General features: G+C 36.0%; 1 protein-coding gene across 2 annotated transcripts; it reads right to left on the bottom strand.

Annotated features, from left to right (window-relative positions):
* Positions 1 to 539: 539 nt before the first annotated feature.
* LOC131146818 (uncharacterized) lies at positions 540 to 4526 on the bottom strand. 2 transcript variants are annotated; one of them, XM_058096613.1, is made up of 4 exons: positions 3969 to 4526; positions 3522 to 3602; positions 1021 to 1160; positions 540 to 924 (listed from the first exon to the last, which is right to left on the bottom strand). In XM_058096613.1, exons 1-4 carry the CDS (start codon positions 4281 to 4283, stop codon positions 675 to 677), a joined length of 786 nt encoding a protein of 261 aa, XP_057952596.1. In that variant the 5' UTR covers positions 4284 to 4526; the 3' UTR covers positions 540 to 674. The 2 variants fall into 2 exon arrangements, with proteins under 2 accessions (XP_057952596.1, XP_057952597.1); XM_058096614.1 differs by having other exon boundaries at positions 1021 to 1197; positions 3969 to 4482.
* Between the last annotated feature and the right edge of the window lie 11266 nt (positions 4527 to 15792).

The following is a 15792-nucleotide window of genomic DNA, read 5'->3' on the forward strand; positions in this document are numbered from 1 at the left end:
TATTTTAAATAGAAAAGTGATAAATAAAAAATTTTGTTTAGTAACTTTAGTTTGTCCAAACAGATCTTTATTTTATTTTTATATTTTAAAATAATTTAAAAAAAAAACAAGTTATTTTCCAATTTTTCAAAAGCTATATATGATTGTATTGAGGAAAATGTATTAAATATTTGGGTTTGAATTTGTGTGAATATTTTAAAACAAAACTTAATACACTTTTATATTATATATTATCTAAATCTCACAAATCTAAATCCAAAAGTCAAATTTCACGGTCCTAAAAAAAAAAAAACAAAGGGTAAAAATTAGAATTCTAAAAATTAATAAAAAAATATTTTTCAAATTTCATACATAAATTTAGAAATTACAAAGTAAAATGGTATTTTTATAATTATTTTAAAAATTAAGAATAAAAAAAAGAAACTGATTTTCACGACTAAATAGATACACACGAACACACGTAAAGAGATAGGTCCTAAATAATTTCTCCAACAAGGGAGAGTGAGAGAATGTCTTAAAACAGTTTGCAGAAACTTGAATGCTTAAAAATAACTTGAGATTTTCATATATATACTTCTAAAATTATATAAAAATGAAAATAAAAAACTTATTTCAACAAACAAAACAAGCCCTCTTGATGTTCTCAAAAATAAGACCTTGTAATATTAGTACTGCTACGGTGGTAGCTGCTCCATATCAAGATCTTTTGGGTTCATTGCCATGATACATAAACTGTGGGGGAGGAAAAAATAAATGGCTAGAAACACGATAACTCCAAGATCAGCCTCTTCACCAACTGCTGGCTGACGGGGTTTTACCCAGTAGATCTGACTTGCACACCATAAACTATATAGGGCTGCCACAGCCAAAAGAAGTTTAATTTGTTGAGTTGATTGTTTTCTGATAGACTTTGAGGACCTCACCCTGCAGAAAATGCAGTTGGGCAGCGTAGGTTAGGTGCTAAAAGAAGGAAAACTAAAACAAGGGAAGAGTTACTTCCAATTACATTGAAAATGGCACCTGTTGATATATATGAAGCCACCAATTAAGCAAGAGCATAAAAAGCCGATGACAACAACAGCATCTGGATTGATGGGTGCTCGGCCTTTCCACCAACCCGTGCTTAAAATCCAAGTATACATGGACGAATGCCCATTTTCCTGCACATTGGGGAGTAAACCTGAAGCCTGCATGATTCTGAGCAGAAAAAATAAAGCATGACAGCCCTCGTGAATTGGTTGGTGTTTCCTTAGGAGCACATTGCTAGAGATAAATCTGCAATGGCTACGCGACTCAAAATTGAGGTAGCCTCAACACTTAAAAATGAATACTATTATGTGTATCTGAGGCCTTTTTCTTCTTTTTTTTTTTTTTTTTTCATCAAGTCAATATTGCTAGTGGTTAGAAAACAAATATACAAACAGCTTTCTGTCGCATGAATAAGGCTCTGTTCATTGTCCAGGTAAAAGAAAATGTATCTTCGAAGTTGAATCATGCAACATTCGCAGTAGGTCGATGCGAATTCTCCATGTAGAGGTAAAATGATACCCAAATAAGCCTCAGTAAGGCAATGTTTGGAAGCATAGATTTTGGGTCTTGGATTTGGATTCGTGTGGATTTGGAAGAAACTTAATACAATTGTATATTATGTTTTACACAAATCCACACAAATCCAAACCCAAGCCCTAAAATCCATACTTGCAAATGCAGGGTAAGGTTACTTAATTCTCCACATTGGACTTCTGAAAGTCGGTTGCTCCTACTGCATGAGGCCACACCTTTAGGGACTCAAATCACAATAATTTCCAAGTCTTGTTCCTAACAAGATTCATCTGCTTCAAAACTTCTATTCTATTAATGCTTTCGATGCTGACTTACTTCTGACACCATTTTTTCAAACCAATAGGTAGTAACTATAATTCGTACCTAGTCACTTTCCAAAACAAGTGGTTGTATTTCTTTGTACCATGGATGTAAATGTCCTATATATGATGAGGATTCATTACTCTACAATAGTAATATAACTCTAGAAACATAAGTAACATGCAGAAATTACCAAACAAGGAAAAACCTCACTGACTTCTTTGGGTTTGGTGGCATGAACATTCTCTGAAATGCCACCACATCTAGGGCCATTAAGTATACTAATAATAATGTTTTTCCATCCTAAATCAATACAAGTCTCTTCACCCTTCTCCTAAACCCAGTTACACTAACATCTAAAATCATATTACTCTGCTCTGTTGGACTCCTTGGTCTTAACTCCACAAAACCACACTATCACAATATAAGCCCACAGCAAATCCAAACTGGACCCAACTTCTCCATAAACCAATGTTCGTATCAATATAACCACTCCTTTCCACAAATGCGTTGCTAAATCAACCAATCAATGAACTTTTTCTTTCTAGAGTATTGTTTTTTTTTAGGTTTTATTTATGAGAAACAACATAATCAAATAACAATGCAATAAAGAATAAAAATATGATCTACATAATTACATGGAATATTCTCTCTTCACTGAGGTTCTTTTTAAATACAACCCTGCCTTCATCATCCACTATGGTGTTGCCAAATCCAATTGATGAATTTTCTTTCATTGAATACATAGCATCTATCTCCAAAGACTTCAAAACCAAATGATCTAATGGGAATGTAAAACCCACGCTTTGTTCTTTCCCTTGTCAATGTCAATGGAATGATGAAATGATAATTTTCTCGTAATTTTTCTAAAGGATTATTTATTATAAACCACATGATCTACTGAGAAATGAAGGGAACAATGATCCCACGGGCATGGCACGGTGGTAAAGCAGGTGGGGATAACATGAGGATCGGAGGTTCGATTCCCAACGGTGACAAGGTCTTGGTGTGCTTTGTAGCCCCTCAGGGGGTCCCATCCGCATGACGTAAAGGAGGGGCCATGGGAGAGTGACCGCTTCCTGAAAGTCAACCCAAGTGTGAATAAGCTGTGACCGCATCCGGATTAACATTGGGAGGTGCATCAGGGGAGAAGGTCGCCGACCCGTGGGTTCAGTGCCACACCAGGGGGGTCCAAAGGGCTTGTCGGTGGCTGGAGTTCCCGCGTGAATTAAAAGAAAAAAATGAAGGGGTCAAAAAAATTATATACATAATCACACATAAGAAGCAAAGGATTTATGCAGTTCTGTGGTACGGTTATCTCCACAGAGGAGATCAAATCCACTGCCAAACAAAGAATTGGGATAACAAAACACTCCAGGCACTTCTCCTGGCCCAAAAGACAAAAAACAACAACCAAACCAATTCTGCTCCAAGAGAGAATTTTTACTTAAGCTACAACTAAAAACATCCATACAGCTTCTAAGATGGTGTTGGGAAACATGGATTTGGAGCCTTGGATTTGAAATTATTTGGATTTTATCAACGGATAAATTATCAATAGATAAGAAGATTTAAAAACAGAAGGATTAATTTATCAAAAAAAAACAAATAAGGTCAAGAATATAACATCTTGATTAGCAATCAATTCTAAATGTTACCTCGAATAAGTGATCCAAGAAAAAATGTGATAAAGATCCAGCAGAAATCAAAAACAAACACTGTCGTCGATTAAGGGGCGCCTGCACCATAAAATCCAAAGATATGGTGAATCCCACATTTAGCTAAGATCAACAAATATAGTAACTTAAAGCAAGTTTCCACTTTCCATATCTGATAGCTACTGTCCAACAGATACTTCATAGACTCGGAATTCTTTGTCAAAATTCGAAAATAAGTTTCCCTTTTTGTTCATTCTTTTCCAATATTCTAGATATGAAGATTGACCATTCCGATGTGGATTTTATTAGTGTCCAATCAAAATAATCAACCCACCAAAATCCAAAACCCAAATTGAAATTTGCACATTTCACCCAGAATACACAGTAAATCAAGCCAAAATCGGAAAGAAAATTGAAAAAATGGAGATTTCATTGCTGAGCACAAACCCCGGAAAAAGAATCAAGAAAACCCCTTTGGAGGAGAACCCGAGAGACCCAAGAGTAGAGTAGAGACAGAGGGAAGCCCAGAATCAAGATATAGTAGAAGGGGTCGTGGATGAGCTCAGCCACGGAGGAGACGGAGGAGCCGCCGCGGGCGAAGGTGGAGGCGAGCCACTCGGCGAAGGAACCGATATCGGGGCCGAAGAAGGCGTTGAGAGCGTAGGTAAGGGAGTGGTGCGGGCCGAACCGACCGCCGGAGACGCTGGTCAGACCCACGGCGGAACCCAGGGCGTACATCATGTGCGGACCCGGACCTGGCATGGCTGCAGTGAATTGCGCGCACCACAGCCGCCTGAGAAAAACCAAATCTTTACCGCAAGAGAAGCCGCCGTGCTCGGGCACGGATTTTGCTCTCGTTACGCCGTCGTTTTACGCTACAGTGGAACTTACTGGTGGACTTGCTGAGTCACCCCGAGCAGCCCAACGAGTGCGAGTCCGACGCTCCCGGGTCGATTCTGATTTCTGCGTACAATTTTACTCCGGAAGTGGAAATATATTAATTCTAAACATTAATTGGAGTTACATTAATATATATACAATTCATGAGAATTAATATTTTATTAAAATAATTAAGTATAATTTTTTAATAATAATCATCAAGTAGATGCACATACATAACTCCTTAAATATTTATGGTTTCTTATACATTCTAAATCCAGTATAAAAATCCACAACAAAATTCAATTATAATTTCTTAATCACACACCAAGCCCCTGTTATATTGATACTTGATCTCCATATACTTTCTTCTACCATAAAAATTTGATTCTTTGTCAAAGCAATAATAGACTTATCTATTATAGATTGATATAATATAGATTAAACATGTGGATATTTTTCATTGGTTTATAACAAAGTTAGTTAGTATTAGTTACATTCAACTCTGTATAAATACAGAGCATTCATTTGTAATTGGTTCAGATTGAATAATGTGATTTACTTCTCGTCTTTTAGTCTGCTTTCTGTTTCAATCTTGATACTCTATTTCATGGTATCAGAGAGAAATACTTAAGCTTCCGTTTCTACATCCAGCATGGATAATATTCCAAGTTGCTATCACCTCCAAAATGGTGATTCGTCAGGAACAGTTCTGGTGTCAAATATCCTCATCGGGGACAATTATCATACATGGAGCAGGTCCATGATTATGGCATTCAAAACAAAGAACAAAATTGGATTCGTGGATGGATCGATTTCTCAACCGAGCTTCACAGATGATTCGTATGAATTCTAGGAAAGATGCAACAATATGATGTCTTCTTGGTTGATCAACTCTATTTCGAAGGAGATTGGTTGTAGCATAATATGTGCAAAAATAGTGAGAGATATGTGGCTGGATTTAAATAATCGATTTACTCAAGGTAATGGTCCAAGAATCTATCAATTGTAAAAAGATTTATCAGTTTTGGTTCAAGCAGATTTGTCTATGTGAGATTACTATACAAGATTCAAGTCTTTGTGGGATGAATTGTCGAATTATAATCAAATTCCTACATGTTCATGTGGAGCTTTACAAAAGTGCAATTGCGGTGCAATAAAGATATTTCTGAGTTATCAAGATCGATAGCATGTAATACAGTTTTTGATGGGTTTAAATGACTATTTTTCTCATATCAGAGGACAAATTTATAATGCTAGATCCGTTGCCAAACATAAACAAAGTTTTTTCTTTGATGATGCAAGAAGAAAAACAAAGGGAAATTAGCAACCAAACTAACCGCAATATATTCTGTCACGACTAGGGTTGCAAATGAGTCGAGGAATGGACTCTTTTCACGTATTTGGGTTTTCTCTACAAAATAAAACTCTTAGCAAGATTCAAGCAAATAAATCACAATATACAAAATATATATCATACACAAGACAAATAAAATAAAAAGTAGGGAGAGAAAATCAACACTAGGATTTTTACGTGGTTTGACTCCAAGCCTACGTCCACGCCTTAGCACCAAGTCAAGAATTCCACTATCCACAAAAGGATACTCTTTTACCGGCAGAGAAGCCTTACAACTTGGGAACAAATCCTTACACTCAGAAACAAATCCCTACCTGCTCACAAAGAGCCTTTGGTTCACCAAGAATCTTCACCAAACGGTTCATAAAAAACCTTTACAACCAAGAAAATGATTTACACAAGATGCTCCTCAAATGAGCTAATTTGCAAATAAAAAACAAACCTCACACTTAATCTCTCAAGTAATGATTCACACAAGATTAGAGAGGAAGAGAGAATGAACACTTGATGTTGAGAATTCCACTTGTGAGTTTATCTCACATTGAAAAATTTGAGTGGATGATGGGTGCTTATACATGGTTGGGCCAAATACACAATAGGCTTAAGCTTTTGGGTCAAGTTGGTGCTCACCCATGTGTATCAAGCATACCTATAGACTCCTACGGTCCTAACAAGTGGTATTAGAGCCGATAGTTCGTAACTTGGGGCAAACAAGAGTATAAAGTTGAGATGTGAAGCTAATTCCCCTAACGTGCTAACAGTTGGAGGACCAAGTGTGTGACCGAGGCCAATAAGGATCATCTAGGCTGGGGATGGATCCAAATAGGGTCAAGACGTGGGAGGTAGGATTGGTTCGAAGGCACATGGAATGCAATCCGAGACACGTAAGACACCAGCGGTAAGGCCCACTTGAGCAACTATTGGGGAATTAGGCTTACTCCCATAAGGGAGATGGTTTCCGTCCAATGGGGAGCAGTTGAAACTCACAAGTGAGGAGAAGATTGTTGAGAATTCCACTTGTGAGCTTGTCCCACATTGGATAAATTGAGTAGATGATGGGTGTTTATATACATGGTTGGGTCCAAGACCCAATATTAAGCTTTTGGGTCAAGTTGGTGCTCACCCATGTGTATCAAGCACACCTATGGACTCCTACGGTCCTAACACTTGAAATGAATAACTAAATGCAAAATGTTTAAGTTTTGTAATCAAAGATGTTTTTCACTAAGAATGATAAAAAATCATCCTTAAAAAAGTCTAAGAACTTGTATTTATAATAAAAAAATGGGCTACTAACCGTTTTATGGCCATTGGGGGGTTTGATTAAAAAACTACTTTAAAAACTAGCTGTTTTTCACCCGTTGGTGTTATGTCACCGTCCAAAATCATCAACAGTTTTTTATTGGCTCTCTGAAACCATCGACGGTTTCCTACATATGTTGATGATTACTCCAAATAAGAAAAAGTCATCAACATGAAAGTTGTGGGATTTTTTCTTAACTTTCCATAGCCACCAAGATCGTCCTATTTAGACCTTTCTTGCAAACGTTATGCCCCAAATACCGAAAGGTGTTTAGGACTTGAGGCTGCACTACATTAAACAATGATTGCTCGATTTTTCCTTGTCAAAAAGCCTTTTGATGACTTAAAACATTCTTGAACAAAAATATATGAAATATATTAAGTCTAATAAAGTTTAATACTTGTCCAAATGAGTTTCCCCTTGAATATAAGATGTCTTGTTATTAAAAACACATTTGAAAAATCATTTTGATATCTTATATACTTGTATGTCCCTTAATGAAAATATACTTTACTTTCTTTGAACCCTTAAGACATAAGAACAACAAGTTTGGTCAATAGTTTGCAAATACTTCACCACAAACTGGGGCAGAAGATATAGTTTGGGGGAAGGGAATTTTGAGCCTTAGTTTCCTTATTTTTTTGAGAACCCGTATCCTTAGGCCTACATTTCGTTCCAAGTCCCAAAGTCCATCTCGAGATCAAAACAAGAGTTCGAGTTTCACTAAACTATGAGCAACAACCAAAACAAGAAAGCGACATTGGTTTCCCAGCAAAAACATAAGAGGAGAGGTTTTTTCTCCGACAAAATTGGGGCAATCGACAAAAGGAGAGTGTCAATTATTCAGCCTGATAAAGTAACATCAATGTCACATGACTTTCGAATACTGGTATAAAATTTTCCTTTCAAAATAGCATGAACATGGTAAAACATCTATTTTGTGTATATGACCTTTTGATTCAGCAAATTGATGTCCTAAATGCATGGTAATTCATTATTCCCAAAAAAAAAAACACTCTCTAGGAAGGATGTTTGTTCAAAGAAGCTCAGTTATGATCACCGATGTGATTTCCTATGAAAAAGGTCTTTGTGGGGGAAATGGAATATAGACAAAATCAATAGCAAATGCATCAATTGGAGCAAATGTCAGACAAACCAATCCAGGGACCCTCGTATTGGATTGGAATTTGGAAAGTGGCCAAGATCAGAGTAGGGGTTGTTGATTATGGGCACGTTGGAAAAAGAAAGTTCATGCATCAACATGCATTGCATAAAAAAGAAAATACAAACGGCATCTCATGCAACGTGCATACATCTCCGCATTCATGCATCATTATGCACACATACGTATAGCCATATATCACTGCATTCTAGCATCACAAGTAGCAACCTACATACATATAGTAATATAGCACCATTCATTCATTTTTGTCTTGTTGAATAGGTTTTTGAATGTCCCTTTGCACCCCTTACTGAGTCGTTTCTATCATGCAAGTATCCGAAATTGAAACCTCCCAGAAATTTTGAAAATATCATAAAATTATTTAGAAAATCCTACAAAATTTTGAAACAAATTTAGGAGTTATTTTCATAAAATATTTTCTTGATTTTATGTATCCCCATGATTGTAACAAAAGGGTACGAGCTTTTCAAGCTTCATGTACCCCGGTTATGAGGGAATATATATATATATATATATATATATATATATTATGTAAATACTTGTATGATGCATTCATGTACATTTACAATTTGTAAATTCATAAAAAGGAGTAACATAAAAGGCTTTTTGAATTAACTTTGGGATAATTTTATAATTAATTAGGTATGCGCGTAGGAGGTGCTCGTACCTTCACCTCGCATAATCGAACTCCCAATCCCGGTTTTGGTAACGCGGATCGATTCTACCCTTAATTGGCTAGTAATCAAGTGTTTTAATCACACTAAAAGGTTAGTGGCGACTCCATTACATCATTTCCCCCAAAAACCAAAATCATACACTTTTCATTCGCCTCGTTCTGTCTGAAACGTTGCAACACATATCAATTCATTTATCACAATAATCGCAACCAGTTTATTATAAAGAATTAATCTCATGTCACACGGTTTGAATGTTATATCATACCCTAATAATTTGACTAGAGAAATTATATCACATAATACTCAGTTTCAATCGGTTGGATTTTGAAAATACAACTAGCATAACGTTTCTAGAATCATAAATTCTAGTTTAATCGGTTCAATTTTAATAAAAAGTTGGTATAATTTATTCTCCTTACTTGATCTTGAGAAAATGCCTAAAAAGATCAGGAGATGAAGATCCCAGTTTTACGAAACTGTCACAGAAACTGATCCGACAATCTGAAAGAGATGAGAAAGACATTCAGGCAGCGAGAGCGGCTTTGAGTGAGCGTAGAAGTGAGAGAGAGTCGCGTAAGGGATGTGAGAGAGAGAGAGAGAGAGAGAGAGAGAGAGAGAGAGAAATGATTTTTCTAAAAACAAATGACCTAAAAACAAATGGTTTGGCCTGCGCCAAACCTAAATCCCCCGTGTACTACTCTCGCTTGTTTGGACATGCAAGAAAATCGTAGACGATTTTTCTGAGTCCCACCAAACCATCGACGGTTTGGTCCTAGCCAAACCCTTTTCCTTCTTTTTTCTTATTTTTCCTTTCCTTCATATATTTTTCTTTTTTTTTTTTATTTTTTTTTCCTGTGTTCAAATCTCTACATTTGGGAAGAAAGGTAAGCTGAACCCTAGGTATATTGGGTCGTTTGAGATACTGGAAAGAATTGGTCTAATTGCCTACAGGGTGGCATTACCTCCGGTTCTATCTAGGACCCATGACATATTCCACATGTCTATGTTGAGGAAATACGTCCCAAATCCTTCACACATGATCAGTTATGAATCACTGGAACTCAAAGATACTCTATCATATAAAGAGGTGCCGGTTCAGATTCTGGACCAAAAGGAACAGGAATTATGTACAAAAAGGATCCCTTTGGTAAAAGTACTTTGGCGCAATCACGCAGTTGAGGAAGTTTCATGGGAGTTGCAAGGTAGGGTAGTTAGTTATAAGTAAGTGTTTTTGGTTTTAGGTTATGACTCGTTTTGGGAGAATTTTGTTTTTATGTAATTGATTATAATCTCCCCAGACCTTTATTATAACCACGGTATTCCCCCGCCATAAGTGAGGGTAATTAATAAAATTTCAAGTGATTTTCCCTAAATGATAGTACAAGCGATAAATAGTAAATTTTGAGGATGAAATTTTTATAAGAAAGGGAGAATGTAGAGACCCAAAAAATAATAAAAATAAAAATAATAAAGAAAATAGGAAATTTGGTTGGCACAGACCAAACCGTCGATGGTTTTGGTGGAGCTCAGAAAACCATCAACGATTTTGAGTTACTACAGCCGAGTAAAGGTAAAACAATAGAAATAGGGTTTAGTCAAAAACCAAACCGTCAACTGTTTCCCAAACCGTCAACAGTTATGCTCCAAGTCCAAAACCTATAAATATGTTTCAAGTCATTTTTTTTAGTTAAAACTCATTCCTCTCTCTCTCTCTCTCTCTCTCTCTCTCTCTCTCTCTCTCTCTCTCTCTCTCTCTCTCTCTCTCTCTCTCTCTTCATTTTCTCCCTCAAATCTTACCCGAATTGACGATTGGACACTACCACAAGATCCTAGGTTCAACCCTCATCATTTTAATCGGAGCGTATTTGTGTTTTGAGAATCCTAGGCACCACTCCAAGGTTGATGTAAGGAAATGAATTATATGCGTTGTTTTTAGGATTTAATTGGTTAATCGGAGTGTGTGAACTTAGGAATGTTAAAATGGTATTTATCTTGGGGTTGAGCTGATTAAATTAGGGTATATGGATACAGGGTGTTGTGCGAATGCCGCAGACATTGTTCTAGGATCTCTGCAAGCATTTCTTCAGAAAACAAGTAAGTGGAATAAATTATGTCAGACATTTTGGAAATCAGTTGATTAATATAAAGCATGAGAAAATAATAATAATAATAATAATAATAATAATAATAATAATAATAATAATAATAATAATAATAATAATAATGTAAAGGATTTTCTAACATACCCAACATTTGAAAATACTGATTTTGGAATATCATATATTTATCTAGGTAATTATTAATTTATGAAATATTACTTAAAAAATTTGTGTGGCATGAGTATTGGTTTTGTTACCGTATATATATTATGTGGGAATATTTTATGACAGAATGTGATTTATACTGGCAGATATTGCGATATGGTAGAATATGATTTTATATCTAATATGTGGGAATATTTTATGACAGAATGTGATTTATACTAGCTTATGAGAAATATTGAAAATACAAACATGGTATTTTGATACCGAGAAATGTGATTTATATAGACATGATATTTTTGATATTGAGATTACTGCGGAAATTGTGGAAATGAGAACCCCGATAGACTAGTGATGTACTTGAGAGTACGGTACAGTTGCTAGGAAATGAGTTAGTGCAACCACACTTCTCGGGGAGAGTGTTGGTCTTGGAAGAAAATTGGGCCTGCGGAGAGTTGTTGACCTCCCCTGGGTCCAGACCAGGCTGCAATGGGTCAATCGTACTATAGACGAAAATTGTTTTGACTTAGCCTGGCGAACCAACCATGGCTAAGTCCCGCCTTCAGGCCGCACAACCCGATCATGTAAGGTGATTACATGACGGTGATATATGGATGTCCACTCAAGTTGGTTCCTCATTACAGACATAATGAAGCTACTTTTACAGACATGTTGGGTTTCGAACCCAGGAAAACGTATTGAGCACATACATATTTTTAAGAAAAGACATGGTTGCAAACATATATATATATATATATATATGTATGTATGTATGTATGTATGTATGTATGTATGTATTTATATGGACATAAGTATAGATTTCATGATTACTCAGTTAAAATATTTATTAAATGAACGTGTTTTGATTCATTCAAACTCATGTTACCACACAATGACAATAATTTATTCCATCTTATTGGGAGGTGTCTCACTTTTTAATATTTTAACATTTCAGGAAATCTAGAGAGACGAACTTAGAGAGCTCCGGGCAGGATTAGTGATTTTGGGGATTGAAGTTAGTGTCGGTGAGACACTGCTGTTTTATCTTTGTATAGTTATGTTTATGTACCTTGGGTTATATGAGTGGTTTGGGAGAAAGAAACTTTTGTATTATGATGATATTAGTACTCTGGTATGTATTGTATATGGGAAGTATATATATTATGTTTCTATTGTATTGTAATATAGCTTATAGACAGTCGTACCCAGTAACCCACTTGGGGGTCGGGCGGTTTATATATGGTATCAAGGTTTCATTCAAAAAAAATAGTAAAATTTTCGGGTTGTCACAATACTTCAAGTAATTATTTTTACTATAGTAGCACTCTAATTTGTACTACCATCTTTATTACAATTATGACACCAAACTTGAGATCTCTATCACTTTTGTGAAGTATTACTATTGCGTTCGCTTCCGTAACCTCATCTATAATTTTTTTCTTCCTTCATTCTCATATAGTCAATTTCTGGGGAATGATTCTCGTTGTTCTTTATTACTCTTACCTTTTATATTTAACTGACTTTGCAGGGATTCCTTTACATCAACTCATAATTTTTCATTTAACCATTGTTTATAAGCCTATAATGTTGTCAACAATTCTTCCAGTTTCATAGTAGTCAAATGTAACCACCTGCCTATTTTTTCTATATATATATTTTTTACATACTAACATTTGTAATAATTCTAATATCTTGCTAAGTTGTCGAAGTCATGATCAACCTGGTCCCATGAGTACCGGGGATATACGTGTCATATATCTCTGATACCTAAGCAGTGAAAACATAAATTACAAACATACCACCCAACTAGATACAATACCAGAGTTCTACTAAATCTATCATATGTATATATATATAGTCATCAACCAAAAAGTAACCTAGGGTCAACTTCCAAATACCAAACTAGCCCTAGCTCATCTACTTACCCTTTTGACAGGGTAGCTCAGTCAACCTCTACCGTTGCGGAACTCTATCCGCCCTTCTACCTGGATTTCCTGAAATGTTTGTAATGTTGGGGTGAGACACCTTTCAGTAAGGGAGATAAACTAACGTCAGTATGTAGCAACATGAGTACTTACGTGTTATACATATAAACAGTACATAAACCATATCTGTATCTTTTCTAAATAAACATGTTTTGGCATAGCATAACATAACATACTAATTTTTGTATATGCAAATCATTTTATATAATTATACAACACTGAAATAACACCCAGGATGGATAGCTAGTTGATGTCACATCTTACCCCCACATGATTAGGTTGTGCAGCCCGAAGGTGAGACCTAGCAATGGCTGACCTACCACGCTAGATCAAACATAAGTCTGTAAGTACGATGGGCCTGCTCCACCTGGTCCAGACTGCCAGGGGGACAACTCCACTTTATACTGAAGCCACATCGACTGCCATCTCCCACACTCTGGTCGTGTGGTAGCACTATCATAATCCTGAACATATAGCTAAAATACCGTGCTCCTGAAAACTAAACTAAGCCATCCAGGTTTTGATATCATATAGTATGTTTCATATACTGAACATAGCTATTTCATGTTTCATAATAATATCTGACATGATAATATGTTATAAATTCTGTCATAAATTACATGCTCACGGCATCTGCACTAGCATATTATGACATGAAAATCACAACATTTACATCGGCATATTATAACGTACTGTACATGAAATTCTTGCACTATTTAGTGGTTTTCTTGAAAATTGTCATAACATGCTTATTCTGAAGAAAACATATTATTCTAGTATACTTAATTATATGGAAATTTATACTCATGCCACACAAAAGTGGGTAACATTCTTAACATAAAATCTAAACTAAAATCATATTTTTCTGATAAAATGCATTAAAATCATTTCTCTATTCAACAGCAGTATTCCCAAACATAATTCTATAACATACATATTTTTTTGAAATTAACTACTGTAAAATAATAAAAAATTTCATGAAAATGCTTACTTAGCTTATCCCTTTACCTGACTTACTGAGAAGCCCACAATTTAACCAAACCTACACCCATGGCATTCCTAGCACGACACCCTGAAATTTATATTTTCCGCAACAAAACTTCAGTATTATCTTACCATATATACTTCCTTAGTCCAAAAACACCAAAAACCTTATAAAACTTAAAAAACCCAACTTACCCAAATTTTGAGATGGTGGCCAAATTTGCCTAACCAACAAATTACTCCAGTAAATTTGTAGAGAATCTTCCTAGGAGTAATGTGGCGGCTTCCAATCATCGAACCGGCATGTAACAAGGCCGAAATTCTAGAGAGAAGGAGGAGAAAGCAAATTTTTAGAGAGAGAAATGGTCCTGCATGCAATTCTCTTATAGAAAAATGATTTTTGACTTTTTATAGAGTGTTTGTCCACGTGGCCTCATCGATGAGCCAGGTCACTTCGTCGACGAGTACAAGAAGGGGTTTCGTTGATGAACACTTACTCCTCATCGACGAAATTCAGGCCTTGGAAATCTCGATAAATTCTCATCGACGAGACACGTGTCCACGTCGACGATCCCAAGAAGTCTGTTCGTCGACGAGACCCTGTTATGACCCACTTTAAAATTTCCTTTCCTCTCATTTCTTTTATTATTTAGTTGCTATAATTTTTTTTTTCTCTACATTCTCTCTTCCTTATAAAATTTCGTCCTCAAAATTTACTATCTATATTGAACACCATCCTTTGAGGAAAATAAGCTACTTATTTTATTACTTACCCTCACTTATGAAGAAGGAATATCGTGGTTACATTCAAGGTTCTGGGAGATTACAAATACATAAAACAAAAATTCTCTCAAAACCAAAATACTACCTACTATCACAAAGATTATTACATGCATGACTAACCTGCATAAAAGAAACTTAACATACTTACCTGTATCTTTCCTAATTACTGCTGGTCCCCACTGAAGAGGTGTGAGTATTTCTGTCAAATTTCTTCTTCAAGCTCCCAAGAAGCTTCTTCCACCCTGTGATTCCTCCACATGACTTTTACTAATGGCATTTGCTTACTACATAGTTCCTGTTCCTTCATGTCCAGAATCTGCACTAGGGTTTCCTCATAAGTTAAGGTATCACTGAGTTTTAATTCTGCATAACTAATGACATAAGAGGGATCTAAGACGTATTTCCTTAACATAGAAACATGAAATATGTCATGTATTCTAAACAAAACTAGTGGTAAAGTTAACTTGTAGGCAACTGGACCCACTCTCTCAAGTATCTCAAATGGGCCAATAAACCTAGGGCCCAACTTACCCTTCCTCCCAAACCTCATAACTCCTTTCAGTGGCACTATTTTCAAAAACACGTGGCCACCCACTTCAAATTTCAACTTTCGGCAGTGAGTATCTGTGTAACTTTTCTACCGAATTTGAGTTGTATTGATTCTTTCTTTAATAAGCCGGACTTTATCGTACGCCTGCTGCACTATTTCTGGTCTCAAAACTCACCTCTCGCCTATCTCATCCCAATATAAAGGAGAACGACACCTCCTACCATAAAGCGCCTCGTAAGGTGTCATGTCGATGCTAGTTTGATAATTGTTATTATACGCAAACTCTATCAGCGGCAAATGCCAGGTCTA

This window comes from Malania oleifera, chromosome 13 (genome assembly GCF_029873635.1).
Source record: "Malania oleifera isolate guangnan ecotype guangnan chromosome 13, ASM2987363v1, whole genome shotgun sequence".
Classification (NCBI taxonomy): domain Eukaryota; kingdom Viridiplantae; phylum Streptophyta; class Magnoliopsida; order Santalales; family Ximeniaceae; genus Malania; species Malania oleifera.